At 34.5% G+C, this 14,462-nt stretch overlaps 1 protein-coding gene and 1 pseudogene across 2 annotated transcripts; both read left to right on the forward strand.

The window, feature by feature from the left end:
* Positions 1-1,830: 1,830 nt before the first annotated feature.
* Positions 1,831-5,828, forward strand: LOC143574624 (O-fucosyltransferase 9-like). The gene is made up of 10 exons (XM_077059202.1): positions 1,831-2,226; positions 2,781-2,853; positions 2,963-3,030; positions 3,220-3,308; positions 4,206-4,403; positions 4,551-4,755; positions 4,829-4,996; positions 5,100-5,267; positions 5,342-5,532; positions 5,621-5,828. The coding sequence occupies exons 1-10, from the start codon at positions 1,831-1,833 to the stop codon at positions 5,769-5,771; spliced, it is 1,707 nt and encodes a 568-aa protein (XP_076915317.1). The 3' UTR covers positions 5,772-5,828.
* A 2,077-nt stretch (positions 5,829-7,905) lies between these two features.
* On the forward strand, positions 7,906-13,347 carry LOC143574623 (phenylalanine--tRNA ligase beta subunit, cytoplasmic-like; annotated as a pseudogene). The gene is made up of 18 exons (XR_013142630.1): positions 7,906-7,976; positions 8,057-8,112; positions 8,217-8,323; positions 8,920-9,049; positions 9,138-9,253; positions 9,360-9,426; positions 9,550-9,591; positions 9,804-9,845; positions 9,977-10,052; positions 10,272-10,398; positions 10,490-10,786; positions 10,881-10,982; positions 11,059-11,193; positions 12,439-12,513; positions 12,585-12,692; positions 12,793-12,888; positions 12,955-13,038; positions 13,177-13,347. The product of XR_013142630.1 is annotated as a phenylalanine--tRNA ligase beta subunit, cytoplasmic-like (transcript).
* Positions 13,348-14,462: the final 1,115 nt, after the last annotated feature.

The following is a 14,462-nucleotide window of genomic DNA, read 5'->3' on the forward strand; positions in this document are numbered from 1 at the left end:
ACCGATGTCATCGTTTTCTTTCCTTTGACGTTTAAAAAGGTTGCTAATAAGAGGTTGTTTACTCATCTTCAAAGTTCCCAAAACAAAATTTGAACCAAAAACCTAATATCAATTCCAATTTACACATAAAAATAAAAACTAAATCCCTAACTAATTCAAATTTACACATAACCCTAAATACCTAATCAATTCCAATTTAAATATAAACCCTAAATCCCTAATTAATTCCAATTTAAACATAAACCCTAAATCCCTAAATACAATAAATCTTACCGGAAAGATGGAGATACTGGAGGTGGACTGGCCGAGTGAGGTCAGAAGGTGGCGAGGTGGCTAGAGGTGGAGGTGGTGGTAAGCGGCTGTCGCCGTGGTGTCGTGGTGAACTGGTGGTGTGTTGTGAGCCGTGAGCAGAGTACCTGCGTTCACAATATGCCAATATCCAATATCAGGTCTTTTTTTTATTGTTAACTTAGAAGGATTATTTGAGTTAGTGGGTTCTTTGGTTTGGGCTTTATAATACAAGTGGGCTTGTGTTGGTTTAAGTATTAAATTGGCTGGACTTAAAATACATAGGGGTAACGTTATTTTTTTTTCAGGAGTAAGAAAACACGAAAACCAACCAAAACCTTTTTTTTTAACACTACCGCTCCGCTACCCCTCCTCCTAAGCTATGTCCACCACTGATCCATACAACTCAAGATTTATCTATTATATGCTAAGTTATAAACAAGTGTAGTAAAGTGGGTTGGTGTAAAAAGTTATAGAAATTAAGAAAATTTTTAATAATAAACAAATACATATTATATTTGAATATTTTACAATTGCAATTTACACATTAATTTTACATTTATAATTTACAAGTTACAAACGTATAGCTACAATAAACAACATGTACATGCTACATTTACAATTTACAAAAGAACACATTTTGACCAATAACTTAATGGGCCCGACCCAACTACATTACCACAACTGCAACTAATTCATCTAAGTCCGTAAATTCACCACATAAACCAACATTAGACAAATTACTTCTATATATATGCAATAAGTTGGGGTTGTTTAAAAATCTTGGGGCTCAAAGCTCACTTGAAGCTCCCTTAAATTGGCTTGGTTTATAATTGAGCCAAGCCCGAGTCATTGACTCGTTAGCTACACTCAGTTTGACTTAAATTATTTTACTTTTACACCATCATCTGTGCATATATAAATGTTTTTTTAGAACCATAGAATAGTAACTTAAAATGTATTTCTTAAAGTTCCTTTAAACTATTGAGCCAAACCAGCTCGACTTAAAACCAAACCAAACTCGAGCTCAAATTTTCAACTTGATTTCAAAACCGAGCTTAGACCCCAAGAAATTTACCGTGTTAATTCTTGTTTTGACTATGTATTGCACTTGCCGACACACACATCCATGTCGGTGAAAAAAACCCAAAGAAAAAAAAAAGTCAAAATAATTAACACAAAGAAACTAAGAACATCCAAAGTGACTCTCAAAAGACTCTTGTACTTTCCCATTTTGATTGAAGATCAGAAGCCAGTAAACATTTGCAGCTTCTGAGTTCAACTTCCACCTGTTATTATTATATCCTCCTGTAGCTAACACTAACATTGATTCTTTGTCTATTTTCTCATCTGGGTTTGGGGTTTTAAGTTTAAATTTTGCAAACCCATCTTCATAGTGCTTGTTACAGGTAAGTAAATTGCTAATCTGTGTATAATATGTATGTCATATGTGTGTAATTGAGTTATGGTTACTGGATATATTAAGATTGTAAAAACTTGTAGGATTTGTAGATATTAATCTAGTATACAAGATCCCACAAAATGCACGGTTACAGTCGGTTAGGTCGGGGGAGTGGGAGCGGGGGGGTCTCACCGTCGCCGTCGCCTCCTTCGTCCCCGAGATACCGTAGGCATAAAGGGGGCAGTTTTCGGGGCGGTGGTGGGGGCGGGGTGGAGGTGAAGCTGCAGAGTTTTGTTGAGAGGTGGGTTTATGTTGTGATATCAGCGGTGTATCGGCGGAGAGGGGTTTTGTTGTTTGCGCCGCTCCTTTATGTGTCGGCGATGCTGTTGTATATGGGTACGGTGGGGTTTGATGTCGGTTTGCGAAGTAAAGGTGCGGGTAAAGTGGCGCCTTTAGGGTCGACGTATAGAAGTCCTCAGGTTTTTCAACATTTGTGGCCGTATATAGAGGCGGAGAATAATCGAAGCAATGACTTGGTAATGTGCTATCTATGTAATGTTGTGTTTTTTTTAAACATGTTTAGGGTTCATTAATTGCCATTGATACATTTCATCTCATTCGCTTTATTTTGTTAGGAAAATCGCGGTGTTAGATTTTAGGTTATTAAATTAGGTTGCTTTGAAAACGCGTATTATATTAACTCGTGAGGAACCAGCAAGGTGCAATTTGTATGAATTTCCTTTCATGTTCTTTATTTAAATGCCTTATGTTTTTCACATGGAAATTGTGATCCACATGCCTGATTATTCATTAAGCAAGTGTGAGTGTTAGATTTGAAGTGCTTTAAAGTTGAACATGTCAATGTGCTTTGAAAACTTATGATATAGATTAATCGAAATATGGGTTATCAATCAATAAAGCTACATTTTTTATGATAATTATTAATTACACTTCATCCTTTTCAGCTTAATCTTGTTTAGTGATTATGAAAAATATCATCAACTTGCTTCTTTTCAGTTGAATCTTTAGTGATTATGAAGATGTCGTAAATTTATGCTTTTGGGGTCTAAAGTTGTAATGTTCTTCACAGATGATGAATGTATGGAACGTGAAGTCGCGTCAATCTTGGAAACCTAGTATTAATCTTCAGAATTCTCAAGCAGGTTTGTAGTTTTCAGTTAACTTGATCCAGAAAAATGAATTAAAGATGGCATTTTCAAGCCGTTTGATTCTAATCCTTTCTAAAAACGTGTTTGTTTACTACGATTCCAGAACTACCAAAATCAAATGGTTTCCTCATAATCGAAGCAAATGGTGGTCTGAACCAACAACGATTATCGGTACTTGTTCTAAGAAATGCTAAAATTTAAATACTGACCTTGCAATACTTTTGTTTGTGTTACATTACATGTTACATTTGTGGATTCATTGTCCATAAAAGAGAATAATATATTCATGCTGTGATTAGAAAGTAGCTTTAAATTGAGTTACATTTATACATTAGATTATTGAATTTTTTAGTGTAACAGATATGTGACGCGGTGGCAGTGGCAGGCCTATTGAATGCCACACTCGTGATTCCAATATTTCATTTGAACAGCGTGTGGCATGATTCAAGGTACCTTTTTACTTTTCATCTTTTATTTCTTGTTCATCTTTCTTGTTTTTCCTTTTGGTATTCGCTCTACATTTATAGTAGATTACGGGCTTCTTAATTATTCTTTTAAGTTGCATTAATTAGTTTAAAGTGTGTCACAATAGTTGATCATGATAGTATGCATGCGGCACCTCATATTTGATGAGAATTGGAATAAAATGCATCCAAAAGGACAATGAAAAGGTATAAATAATGGGAGGTGATATAAGTTCCCCTCAGTTAAAAAAGAATGCCTTAATTACTGAACAAATTATTAGAGCCTCCTATTTTGCAAATTAATATAAGTTTTCTCTGACGGCTAATTTTTATTACTCCTGCAAGTGGTCATGCATGACATTTCCACAAGCTCACTTCATGAAGTGGTATAATACGTAATTTACATTATAAGTACCACATTGGAATAGTGCATTGGTTATAGGTACCAAATTGGAATTTTATAAACCAAGCACTAAACTAATGGAAAATACGATATAGTTTCCACATGTGATTATTTGACCAAAATAGAACAACTTCTTATTAAATTTTAATAATTATCATAAGCCCCTTTGACTATTCACTTGAGTCTATCAAACGGATCTATGTGATTATTTGTTTAAAGTTAAATTAGTATTAAGCTTTGATTATAGCACCGGAGTCACTTTTTTATTTATTGCTGGTCTTTTGTGTGTGCTTTAAACAATACATTACTCACAATATTAGAAGCACAACAAGAGGTGGCCATTCAACTCTTTACCATGAGTTTGGGCTATGTTTCAACCAAACGGGTCAAACCATCAAATTTTGACATTTCTAAGCTGCCCCAGCATTGATGGTGTATGATATATATGTAAGTTTGTAAACAACGGGTGTCTATTGCAGCAAGTTTGGGGATATATTTGATGAGGAGTTCTTCATATACGCACTGAGACATCATGTAAGTGTGGTTAGAGAATTACCCGAAGATATATTGGAGCGTTTTGACCACAACATAAGCACTATTGTCAATTTGAGGGTCAAAGGTTGGTCAAGTCCAACTTACTACCTTCAGAAGGTCCTGCCAAAGCTTCAGGAGTTGGGGTATGTAAATTTGGCACATTAGTATTGGAGGCAATTTATTATTATGGTTTATTATTATGATAATATATTCTCTCTAAAAGCCAGAGATTAATGTTAAGGGCAAAGAAAAATTGTAATGTTAAGTCCCTCTGGTTATTGATTATGCAGGGCAGTACGCATTGCTCCATTCTCTAATAGACTGGCTCATGCAGTTCCTTCAGAAATCCAAGGCCTTAGATGTTTATCAAATTTCGGGGCGCTTCGGTTTTCAGAACCTATACGCACACTTGCTGCCAAAATGGTTGATAAGATGATCCGGAATGCTTCTAGCAGTGGTGGCAAATATATTTCAGTCCATCTCCGTTTTGAAGAGGTACACCAATTTACTTGTAAACGGATTATATTTTTATAAGTAACCGACACATTACAAAATGTTTGTTTTGAAGGACATGGTTGCATTTTCATGTTGTGTGTATGATGGTGGTGAGGAAGAACAACGGGAAATGGATATTGCTCGTGAAAGAAGTTGGAGAGGAAAGTTCCGGAAGAAGAACCGAGTTATAAGACCAGGTGCTATTAGGATGGATGGAAAATGCCCGTTAACTCCCCTAGAGGTAATCAAACAAGTTCTATATACATTTGACAAATTCTTATTATTAAAAACGACATATTTTTTTTTCTTTATTTAAACTTATGTTACCGTTATTCTGAATGTAGGTTGGAATGATGCTTAGGGGCATGGGTTTTGATAACAACACGTTGGTATACGTGGCAGCGGGTAAAATATACAAGGCTGAAAAATACATGGCACCACTTAAACAGATGTTTCCACGCTTAGAAACCAAGGAGACATTAGCTTCACCTGAGGAGCTTGCTCCGTTTATGGTATTATTATACTTTTTTAATTAACTTCATTTCCATTATAAATATATAATATTTTAGATTTTGATCGAGTGCAGGGGTACTCATCACGACTGGCTGCTCTTGATTACACAATATGTCTATACAGCGAGGTTTTTGTTACTACACAGGGCGGAAACTTCCCTCACTTTTTAATCGGTCATAGGCGCTTCTCCTATGAAGGGCATGCCAAAACAATAATACCCGACAAGAGAAAGTTAGCTCAATTGTTTGACAGTCCGAAAATCAGGTAACCATTTTTCTTATGTTTTATGAAAACATGCCAGCTGTATATTTAATTATGTTGCGTAATATATTTAACGAGGATGTTGTTTCAGATGGGAGAGCTTTCAGAGGCAGTTGCGGGATATGCTTCATCATAGCGATGTAAAGGGAAGTGAAGTGAGGAAGCCGAGTGCCTCCCTTTTTACGTATCCGATGCCAGATTGCATGTGTAAACAAGCACCTGCTAAAAACTCAACAAGGTAGTATATATACATATATATGCATGATAGCCTAGAGGCTTTCACTAGAGTGAAAATTCTTTTTACACATGTAGTTAGTTATTTTGTGATTATTGATTTGTATTTAGATGAGGTTTATATGCTTGCTGAAGTGTATATACTTGGAGGCACTTAAATTCAAATTATTTAACATGTTTTTTTTCTTGATTTTATGTTGTCAGAGAAAAAAATGTAATGGTAAATCTTGTCATCTTATAAATGTTTGTGGAGCACTACCATAAACATTCATGTCATCGTGTTATATGTTTTGCATGTTATAGCTTATTTGTATTTGATCATAACACTATATATGCGTCTGAATTATTTATTGAATTTATTAGACAATCACACTTAAGCTATTTTATAAGAGCGCAATTATCAATAACATTTATTATACGGAGAAAAGTGAATATGGGGCTATTAAGTATCTAGCCTTACATGCAAAACTATTAAAACTACGTCATTTTGAATAAAAGTTTACAAAACTAATTCTATTCTTTTAAATACTTGTTTCCTAACATTAATATTGCATCTCTAATTCTTAATCATATCTTCAAAAAAATTATCTCTAGCGTCATCGATCATAAAAATCATCACAACTTTCAGAAAATGAATCAAGTCAATTTAACCTGGAATTTCACTTATATTGTTTGTTCTTTTAGTTGCTTTAGGAGTTAAGAAAACCTTAAATTTAGTTCCTCATATTAACTTGAAATTTCACGTGTGTATCGTAACTGAATTTTCAATCTTATTTGCAGCATTGTGAATAGGTTTTGCTTCTTTCTGTTTTTAGTAAATCGATATTAAAAAAAAATCATCTTTAAATCTTACCTATAAAGATAAGACTTTTGCATTTTCTTTTCCTCATACCAAAAGTAATTAATAATAACAAATATATAATCCAAATCGATGAATTCTACTCGAAAGGAATTCGTAAAAAAAACATAATTTAACCTTTCCATGGTAGTATTCGCTATTACGAGACAACATATTCGAATATGAAGACCATGACTCAAAATTGGGGATGCAGTAACAATGGAAGGAAATAAGCATTAAAAGAATAAAATCAATGTTTTTTTGAAAACTCTTATTCAAAACGAAATAGTTTTGATGATTTCGCATGTAAGGTTGCATGCTTAACATCCCCATATTCACTTTCCTCTTTTATATATGCTTCATTAGCACCGGATGCCATAAAAGGTGGATTTTATATAGAAAATAGAAGTTGTGTACTTGTTCTATACTCAAGTAGAAAAAAGGTTGCTTTACATGTGAAACAAATAAGTTAAAATACCCATGACTCGAACCAAAATGATCCAGTCCCGATAGACCCAAACATCAAATTTGTCAAAAATTCACATCAATCCGTCGCGTAATGACATTAGTTGGATACGTGCTTAAATGATAACCAAAGAAGTGTTCGGTTATGATTTCAGTTATTGCCATTAACCAAGCTGAACGAAACCGTGCACACCTCTAGTTTAATTAGACCGGAACGATCAAAATTTAGGGGGCGTAAACGAGCTAAGCCAGAGCGAAGGTTATTGGGGACCCGACATGTCCCTGGTCACCCCCGTTTTTTCACTTCGTAGTGTAAATATCCGTGACTGTCTGAAACTTTCTATAGGTATTAAGTCCGGACACACCCAAAATATTTTTCCATGACTTCAGCCACCTCTTTGATTAAGCCAAGCTTCGCCATTGAGCCGAGCCTGAGCTCAACTAGGCTTGAGCTTGGCTTCTTTTGATTTACTAGAGCTCGAGCTTGGCTCGTGAGTTATTATTTCAAGCACGAGCTCGAGTCATTTATTATTTATTTTCTAAAGTATATACTTTTATTTAATTATTTTTATATATTTTGAGAAAAAAAACCCTTAAACGAGCATAAACTCAGCTTAAGCTCGTGCATAACTTTATATTTGCCAAAGCTAGACTCGAGCTCGGTTGTGCCACGGCCCATGTGAAATCAATAACGAGACGAGCCTACACAAGGCTCGAAAGCCAAACGAGGTCGTTTACAACCCTACCTAACGCCATTCAACGCCGCCTCCATTCGCTTCAATATCCGATGACACATTGAGCCACCATCATCTTGTTGCTTTTGCAAAGTATATGTGATTTGGATCTTCCATCATGCCTACCGTGAGTGTTGCACGAGACCTTCTGTTCCAAGCCCTAGGCCGCACCTACAGTCAGTATTCCAATCTCAACTTGCCCTAATTTCTTCATATATCATGTTAATGCTCATATTTATTTAATATTTGTTGTCAGCACAAGATGAGTTCGATGAACTGTGCTTCGAATTCGGAATCGAGCTAGACGATGTGGTAAGTATTATTGTATTTGCACATCCTAACCCTAACCTAACCAAGCCTAATTGTATATCAGCAACATGTGCATAATGTTTCAAATATGATGGATGATATACCAGACAACTGAGAAAGCGATTATTTGAAAGGAGAAGCATCTGAAGGAAGAAGATGATGAAATCGGTGCTGATGAAGAAATCATCTACAAAATTGACGTCCCTGCCAATCGGTAACCCTATTCCATTATTACTCAATCATCTTCTTCAGTAATCAACAATATTTTACCTTGCTTATTTCAAAATTAAGGATCAGCATTGTTTACCGAACAAGTACCGGTACTCTGGTTTTCATGTTTTCGGTATCTCTACTCTTTTTTTCCCTGTATTTTCATTGGTACCGGTACGGTGGTGTAAAAGCGCCGAGCTCGACTGTGGCTCGATTCATTTATAAATTATATTATTTATGTCTTTAGTTATTTTTATATTTATTGAGAAAAACCTTAAACGAGCCTAAGCTCATCCCCAGCTCGTGCAGCACCTTAAATGAGCCAAAGCACGGTTTGAGCTCGGTTGTGCAGTAAAAACTTAATACATAGTACTTCTAAAAGAGGTAGAAACTTAAAAATATGCAAGGCTTGGTAAGGCTCAACGAGCCTAAACGAGCTTCTCATACAAACTAAGCGAGCTTTATTTAAGGCTCTGGCTCAGCTCAAGTTCGAAAAGATTGTTTGCACCCCTACGGCGGTACCAAACCGAAAAAGTTGGTATGGTATCCAGTATATGGTTTCAATACCGATTTCATGATTTCATACCTTTTAAAATGCAGATATGATTTGCTTTGTCTTGAGGGACTTGTTCAGTCACTGCGCATATTTTGCGGTGTTGATTCTGTACCTAATTACAAACTTGCTGGTATTGCTAAGGAATCTATGCTTAAAATGCATGTCAAGTCTGAGGTATGCATCTCATAAACAAACACTGGTGTGTTATGTTTTCAGTTTCATGTATTTGGGTGTAATTGTTATCTTATTTATTTTGTTACAGACAGCTGTGATACGTCCGTTTGTTGTTTGTGCTGTTTTGAGAGGGATAACTTTTGATGAGGCTAAATATAACAGCTTTATTGATCTCCAAGATAAGCTTCATCAGAATATATGCAGGCAATATATAAATCTTACTTTTGTTACCCTCTGCAAGATACATGCATATGTGTATATATATGATTTTTGTGATTCTTTCTTGTGTGGCAACCTTTATGTTTTTCAGACGAAGAACTCTGGTTGCTATTGGAACGCATGATTTGGACACAATAGATGGCCCATTTACATATGAGGTTTGTGATTTTGTTAAATACAATTGGATTTTTGGTGATGTGCTTGTTACAAGTTTAAAAAGGCCATTCCAGTAACATTATTATCATTTAATGATCTTTTTTTCCTTATGTCAATTTGTGCAGGCTTTGCCACCATCAGAGATAGAGTTTAAGCCGCTAAAACAGGTAAAAAGGAACATTATTTAACTTGATATGCATAATATAAAGTTACTCATATCTACATTCATTTACCAATATGTCAAGACAAAACTCTTATTTAACATTGGGAAGTTACAACTTTTTGTATTATCAGATGCCATTATCTGTTACTTTGCTTATTTCCAGTTCGTTTTGTAGTAAGAAATTTGCTTATGCAGTGGCCATGACTTCTTTTACAGGTGGAAACTTTCAAAGCTGATAAGCTGATGGAGTTTTACAAGGTATATATATGTATATGTATTTTAAAGTGTGTGTGTGTATACATATAAATCCGTGAAATTCTTTTTGGTTGTTGACCGACTACATTTCTTTATTTCATTTTTAATGCCTTTTTTTCCTTACAAAATGGCAGTCCGATTTGAAATTGAGAAATACTTGCACATAATCGAAGATTCGCCTGTTTTCCCTGTTATTTATGACCGAAACAGGTATTACACCTTTATTATTTAGTAGTTATGATCATTTACATTATATTTTTATTTTTTAGTATCTATGAATTTGTTGCCACTAGAAGAATTGTAAATGGTTAGGTGTCAGTAACAAAATAAGTTGCTTTGGATTGGTAACATATGTTCTAAGGTTTAACATGATAACACTTATGATATATTATAGTATAGTTCCTTGTAACCTATTGGAAATTTTTGCAGAACCGTATTGTCTCTTCCCCCAATAATTAATGGAGCACACTCTGCTATTTCTTTGAAGACTAAGAATGTATTCATTGAATGCACGGCCACTGATTTGACCAAGGCCAAGATTGTATTGAACACAATGGTAAAGTTTTGAAAAATTTGTTTGCGTACTTTGCTCAATAAAGGCAGTTAAACCACAAGAAAATGATAAGACTGCAATTTTTATACTGCAGGTTACGATGTTTTCCATGTACTGTGAGCGGAAGTTTGATGTTGAACCAGTGGAAGTAACTTATTCTGATGGGAAATCCTATATTTGCCCTGAATTATCGGCCTATGACATGAAGGTGTCTTTATCATACATCAATCGTATAGCTGGAGTTTCATTAGAGGCAAACAAGGTTGCCGGGTTGTTGAACAAAATGCAGTTACATGTGAAACAATCTGTGTTAGAGGATAACGATTGTACTTTCACGGTGTCTGTTCCACCAACCAGAAGTGATGTTCTTCATGCATGTGATGTTGCAGAGGTATCTGTTATTATTTTCATATCCATTTGTAGCAATGACTCAATTTTAATTTTACTGACATTAAATTTCTGTTTTACTGTAATAAATCACAAAGGACGTGGCGATTGCTTATGGTTTCAATAGAATAGAGAAGCATATACCTGCATCTTTGAAGCCTTTGCCTCTGTATCAGTTCAGTGATCTTATTAGAACAGAGGTGCATATTTTGTTAGATCAATGTTGGTATATGTATCATTTTATGTGAGTTATCAGTATGTGTTTTTTCTGTTTAGATCGCATTGTGTGGCTATACAGAAGTGCTGACATGGATTCTATGCTCTTACAAAGAGAATTTCTCGATGCTGAACCGTACAGATGACAAATCAACTGCAGTTATCATTGGAAATCCTCGCTCTGCAGATTTTGAGGTTTTACTTCCACTTCTATTCTTTATGTTTAGCAACAATATATAACTATCATTTTGTGATTTATCAGATATCTTGTATTATTGGCATTACATAACCCCACCCATACATACAAATATTTTTTTTCATTTTAAGTTATGACTAGGTAAAAAAAATGTTGGTTGGGTAATAAATGCCATAAAATTAATTGGACATTTCTTTAAAATTTGAGCAAAGTATAAATTAGGTAGGCATAAGAGTAAATTAAATACAATTTGGGTTGCTTAAATTGTTCAAGGGATATTTAAAGGGAAGATCTTATAGTTTTGCTAACTTTAATGGTAACAGTTTATATTAAATCCTTAGCCAGTTACTTGATAATCATAAGTTATGTGAAGCTCTATTTTGTTTTGATATTAAGAGTTTTAAAAGTTTTATAATGAATTTGATACCTTTTAAGATGAGAATGAACTTCTGAAGGTTTTTAATTTTTACACAACTTTTTAATTATGTGTTATACACTTATACTAATTAAAACATGAATGCTAAATCTGTGCTTTCACAAATGCTAAGTGGTGACATATTAAGAATATTTGAAATAAATTTAAGAATAATTTTAATTTAAATCAACCAACATGAGCTTTTACAAGTGCTAAATTTATAACAAAGTTTCAGGGAAGCATTATGAACACGTCATTAGCATTGAAATCAAGAAGCATCAAATAATGAAACTTTCTCATACTTAAAAACTCACATTTGATACAATTTAATAAATAAAACCTGCTTTTTGTTACAATTTTGACATGATGCATTATTTTCTAGGATTCGTCTTTTCTGTCAGTCTGATAGCCGTTTGATCATAATTGACCTAATCGGGAATTGTTCATAACCAGTACATATCCTAATCGAATAAGATAAATTTTGTAGTTTCATGACTGGATTTTGAATCAGGAAATTAATATGAAGATCAAGTGAGATTTAAAAATGCCATACAATCTAACAGACATGAAAATTATGATATCATTTGACCGTGTTGTTGAATCATGGACAGATAGCCCATATATTTCTTTAATAAGTTTTATAAAAGAAACTATAGTCTAGTCATGAAGGATTTGATCAAACACATGATTACCTAAATTAAGCATCCATTAGTTTAACTACTCAAATTTAAACATTCAAATTCTCTACAAACAGAATGGACACCATATAACAATTTATTTACACTGCATTATACAAGGCAAAAACATGTGTAACTTTTGAATGATACAGGTGGTAAGGTGCAGTCTGATGGCTGGGATGCTAAAAACCGCAGCACACAATAAAGATCATCCCAAGCCTATCAAGGTAAAATTTGAAATCATATGGTCTCTTCTCTACCTAGGTTATCTTTTCCTTACTTGTCATTGGACCTCTAGATATTTGAAGTTGGAGATGTAACTGTCTTGGACGAATCTAAAGATGTGGGAGCCACAAATCATCGTCAACTGGCAGCCCTTTACTGTGGTGCCACTTCTGGTTTTGAGGTAAACTTATGTTTTCAGATATTTGTTTATGTTTCATCTCTGCATATTCAAATACATAATATAGATAGTGAAATTAGAATTTCATTTCTTTTGTGTTCAGTTGATACATGGGCTGGTAGACAGAATCATGGAAGTAACAGGCACGCCGTTTGTATCGGCTGGGGACAATACTGGTTACCACATTGAGCGCTCACATGTACGTGCCACTAGCATGATTAAAACCTTTTTATTCAGTGTTTAATGAAATAATGCAATTTTGTAGGAGGCGGAGTTTCTTTCAGGAAGACAAGCTGGCATCATTTACAAAGGAAAACGGATAGGAACTTTTGGCATTGTTCATCCACAGGTACTATCTATTCACTGTCGCTAACTTATCGGTTGCATATTTGTGTTTTAGAAGTTGGGTTGGGTTGAATAGGCAACAAAATGACTTTAGGTTGCTGTATACACAACATAATATAAACTATAAATTTGTTGGTTACAGGTGCTGGCAAACTTTGACATACCCGATCCATGCTCCTTCGTGGAGCTCAACATCGAGAGCCTGCTATAATCATACACTTTCTTTAATGTAACAGGCATTGGCCTTTTTAAGCTTATTTAGTTTTGTTTATTTGTTGAAATGACTAAGCATCCTCCCTGTTAGGGGCTGAATGTTAGGAGGCATTAACTACCAAATGTATGTTTTTTAAGTATTAGATCTCATGTTTTGGTTTTCCGTCTTGTTAATTTTGTTTATCAAGTTATTCTTGTATCGGAGATTGCCCTTCACGAATTGGGCCAACTATCCTACTTTTTCTATAATGTTTATATATTTATACTTTATGAGAAAGCCTTTACTGTTAATCTACCAATGTAGACACATGCATACAAGTTAAGAAATTTTGAGTTATCAAATTATTAATTTTCTTAATTTAGACATTTTAATGCAGAGTAACTTAGACTATGTGCGATGGATTTAACACTAGGACATGTTAAAAGGGATCGGTCATTGTCACATAGGTAGTAAGACTTTAGCATAACTACTCTTTCACAAGGGTGTAATGATTATAATTAGTACAATATAAATTGAAGAAAAAAAATAATTAAAATTAGTATGTGTGCATATTATTGGTTGGAAGTGGACACCCTTTCAATTCCATCTTCACCCGTTAAAGCTTTGACAAATTCCCCCACTAGCGCCCTATTTTGGCTGCCGCGTAGTGGTGTTGGCGGCCATTAATGCTGATGTGGTTGTTGGTTGATTGTCTTCACTACACAACCTTAAGTTGAGAAAAATCTATGCTCCGTGCCCGAAGCCCCAAAATACTTTACCACAGTTTTAGGGGCTGTTTAGCAAGTGCTGAGCCATTAAGTGCTGAACCATGGTCTGTCCGGTTAAGAGACTCTCTGAACCAGTAAATGCTTTGTTTGGTTAGGCATCTGAATAACTATCTAGAACGACTATTATACCCCTCTAAACTACTTTGTGTTGAATAAACTGAATTTTTGACAAAATAAAAATCAAACTGAATAAACTAAATACATTTGTTTACAATGATAATACAATCTCTTTATAGGAACACATTATATCTATTTCCAATTTGGAAAAAAATTCCCTTGATCAATCATAGAGCTGCAGTTAAATAGTAATTTTGTAAACTAAAATTAATTATTGGCATTCATTTGGCTATTATAGACACACCCGTTCATTTCAATTTTGTTCACACCAGTTTGTTAAAAATTATTATTTTTACCAAAATTTACGGTTATTTCAAATTAACTTTCATC

Source organism: Bidens hawaiensis, unplaced genomic scaffold (genome assembly GCF_021521415.1).
Source record: "Bidens hawaiensis isolate Kalapana, Puna unplaced genomic scaffold, B.hawaiensis_p1.1 tig00027067_1, whole genome shotgun sequence".
NCBI lineage: Eukaryota > Viridiplantae > Streptophyta > Magnoliopsida > Asterales > Asteraceae > Bidens > Bidens hawaiensis.

Excerpts from the sequence above, each read along its gene's own strand:
- LOC143574624 (XM_077059202.1), top strand. The coding sequence starts at position 1,831 with ATGCACGGTTACAGTCGGTTAGGTCGGGGGAGTGGGAGCGGGGGGGTC. Across the intron at positions 4,404-4,550 it reads CCAAAGCTTCAGGAGTTGGG|GGCAGTACGCATTGCTCCAT; the intron begins GTATGTAAATTT and ends TTGATTATGCAG. Across the intron at positions 5,533-5,620 it reads TTTGACAGTCCGAAAATCAG|ATGGGAGAGCTTTCAGAGGC; the intron begins GTAACCATTTTT and ends ATGTTGTTTCAG.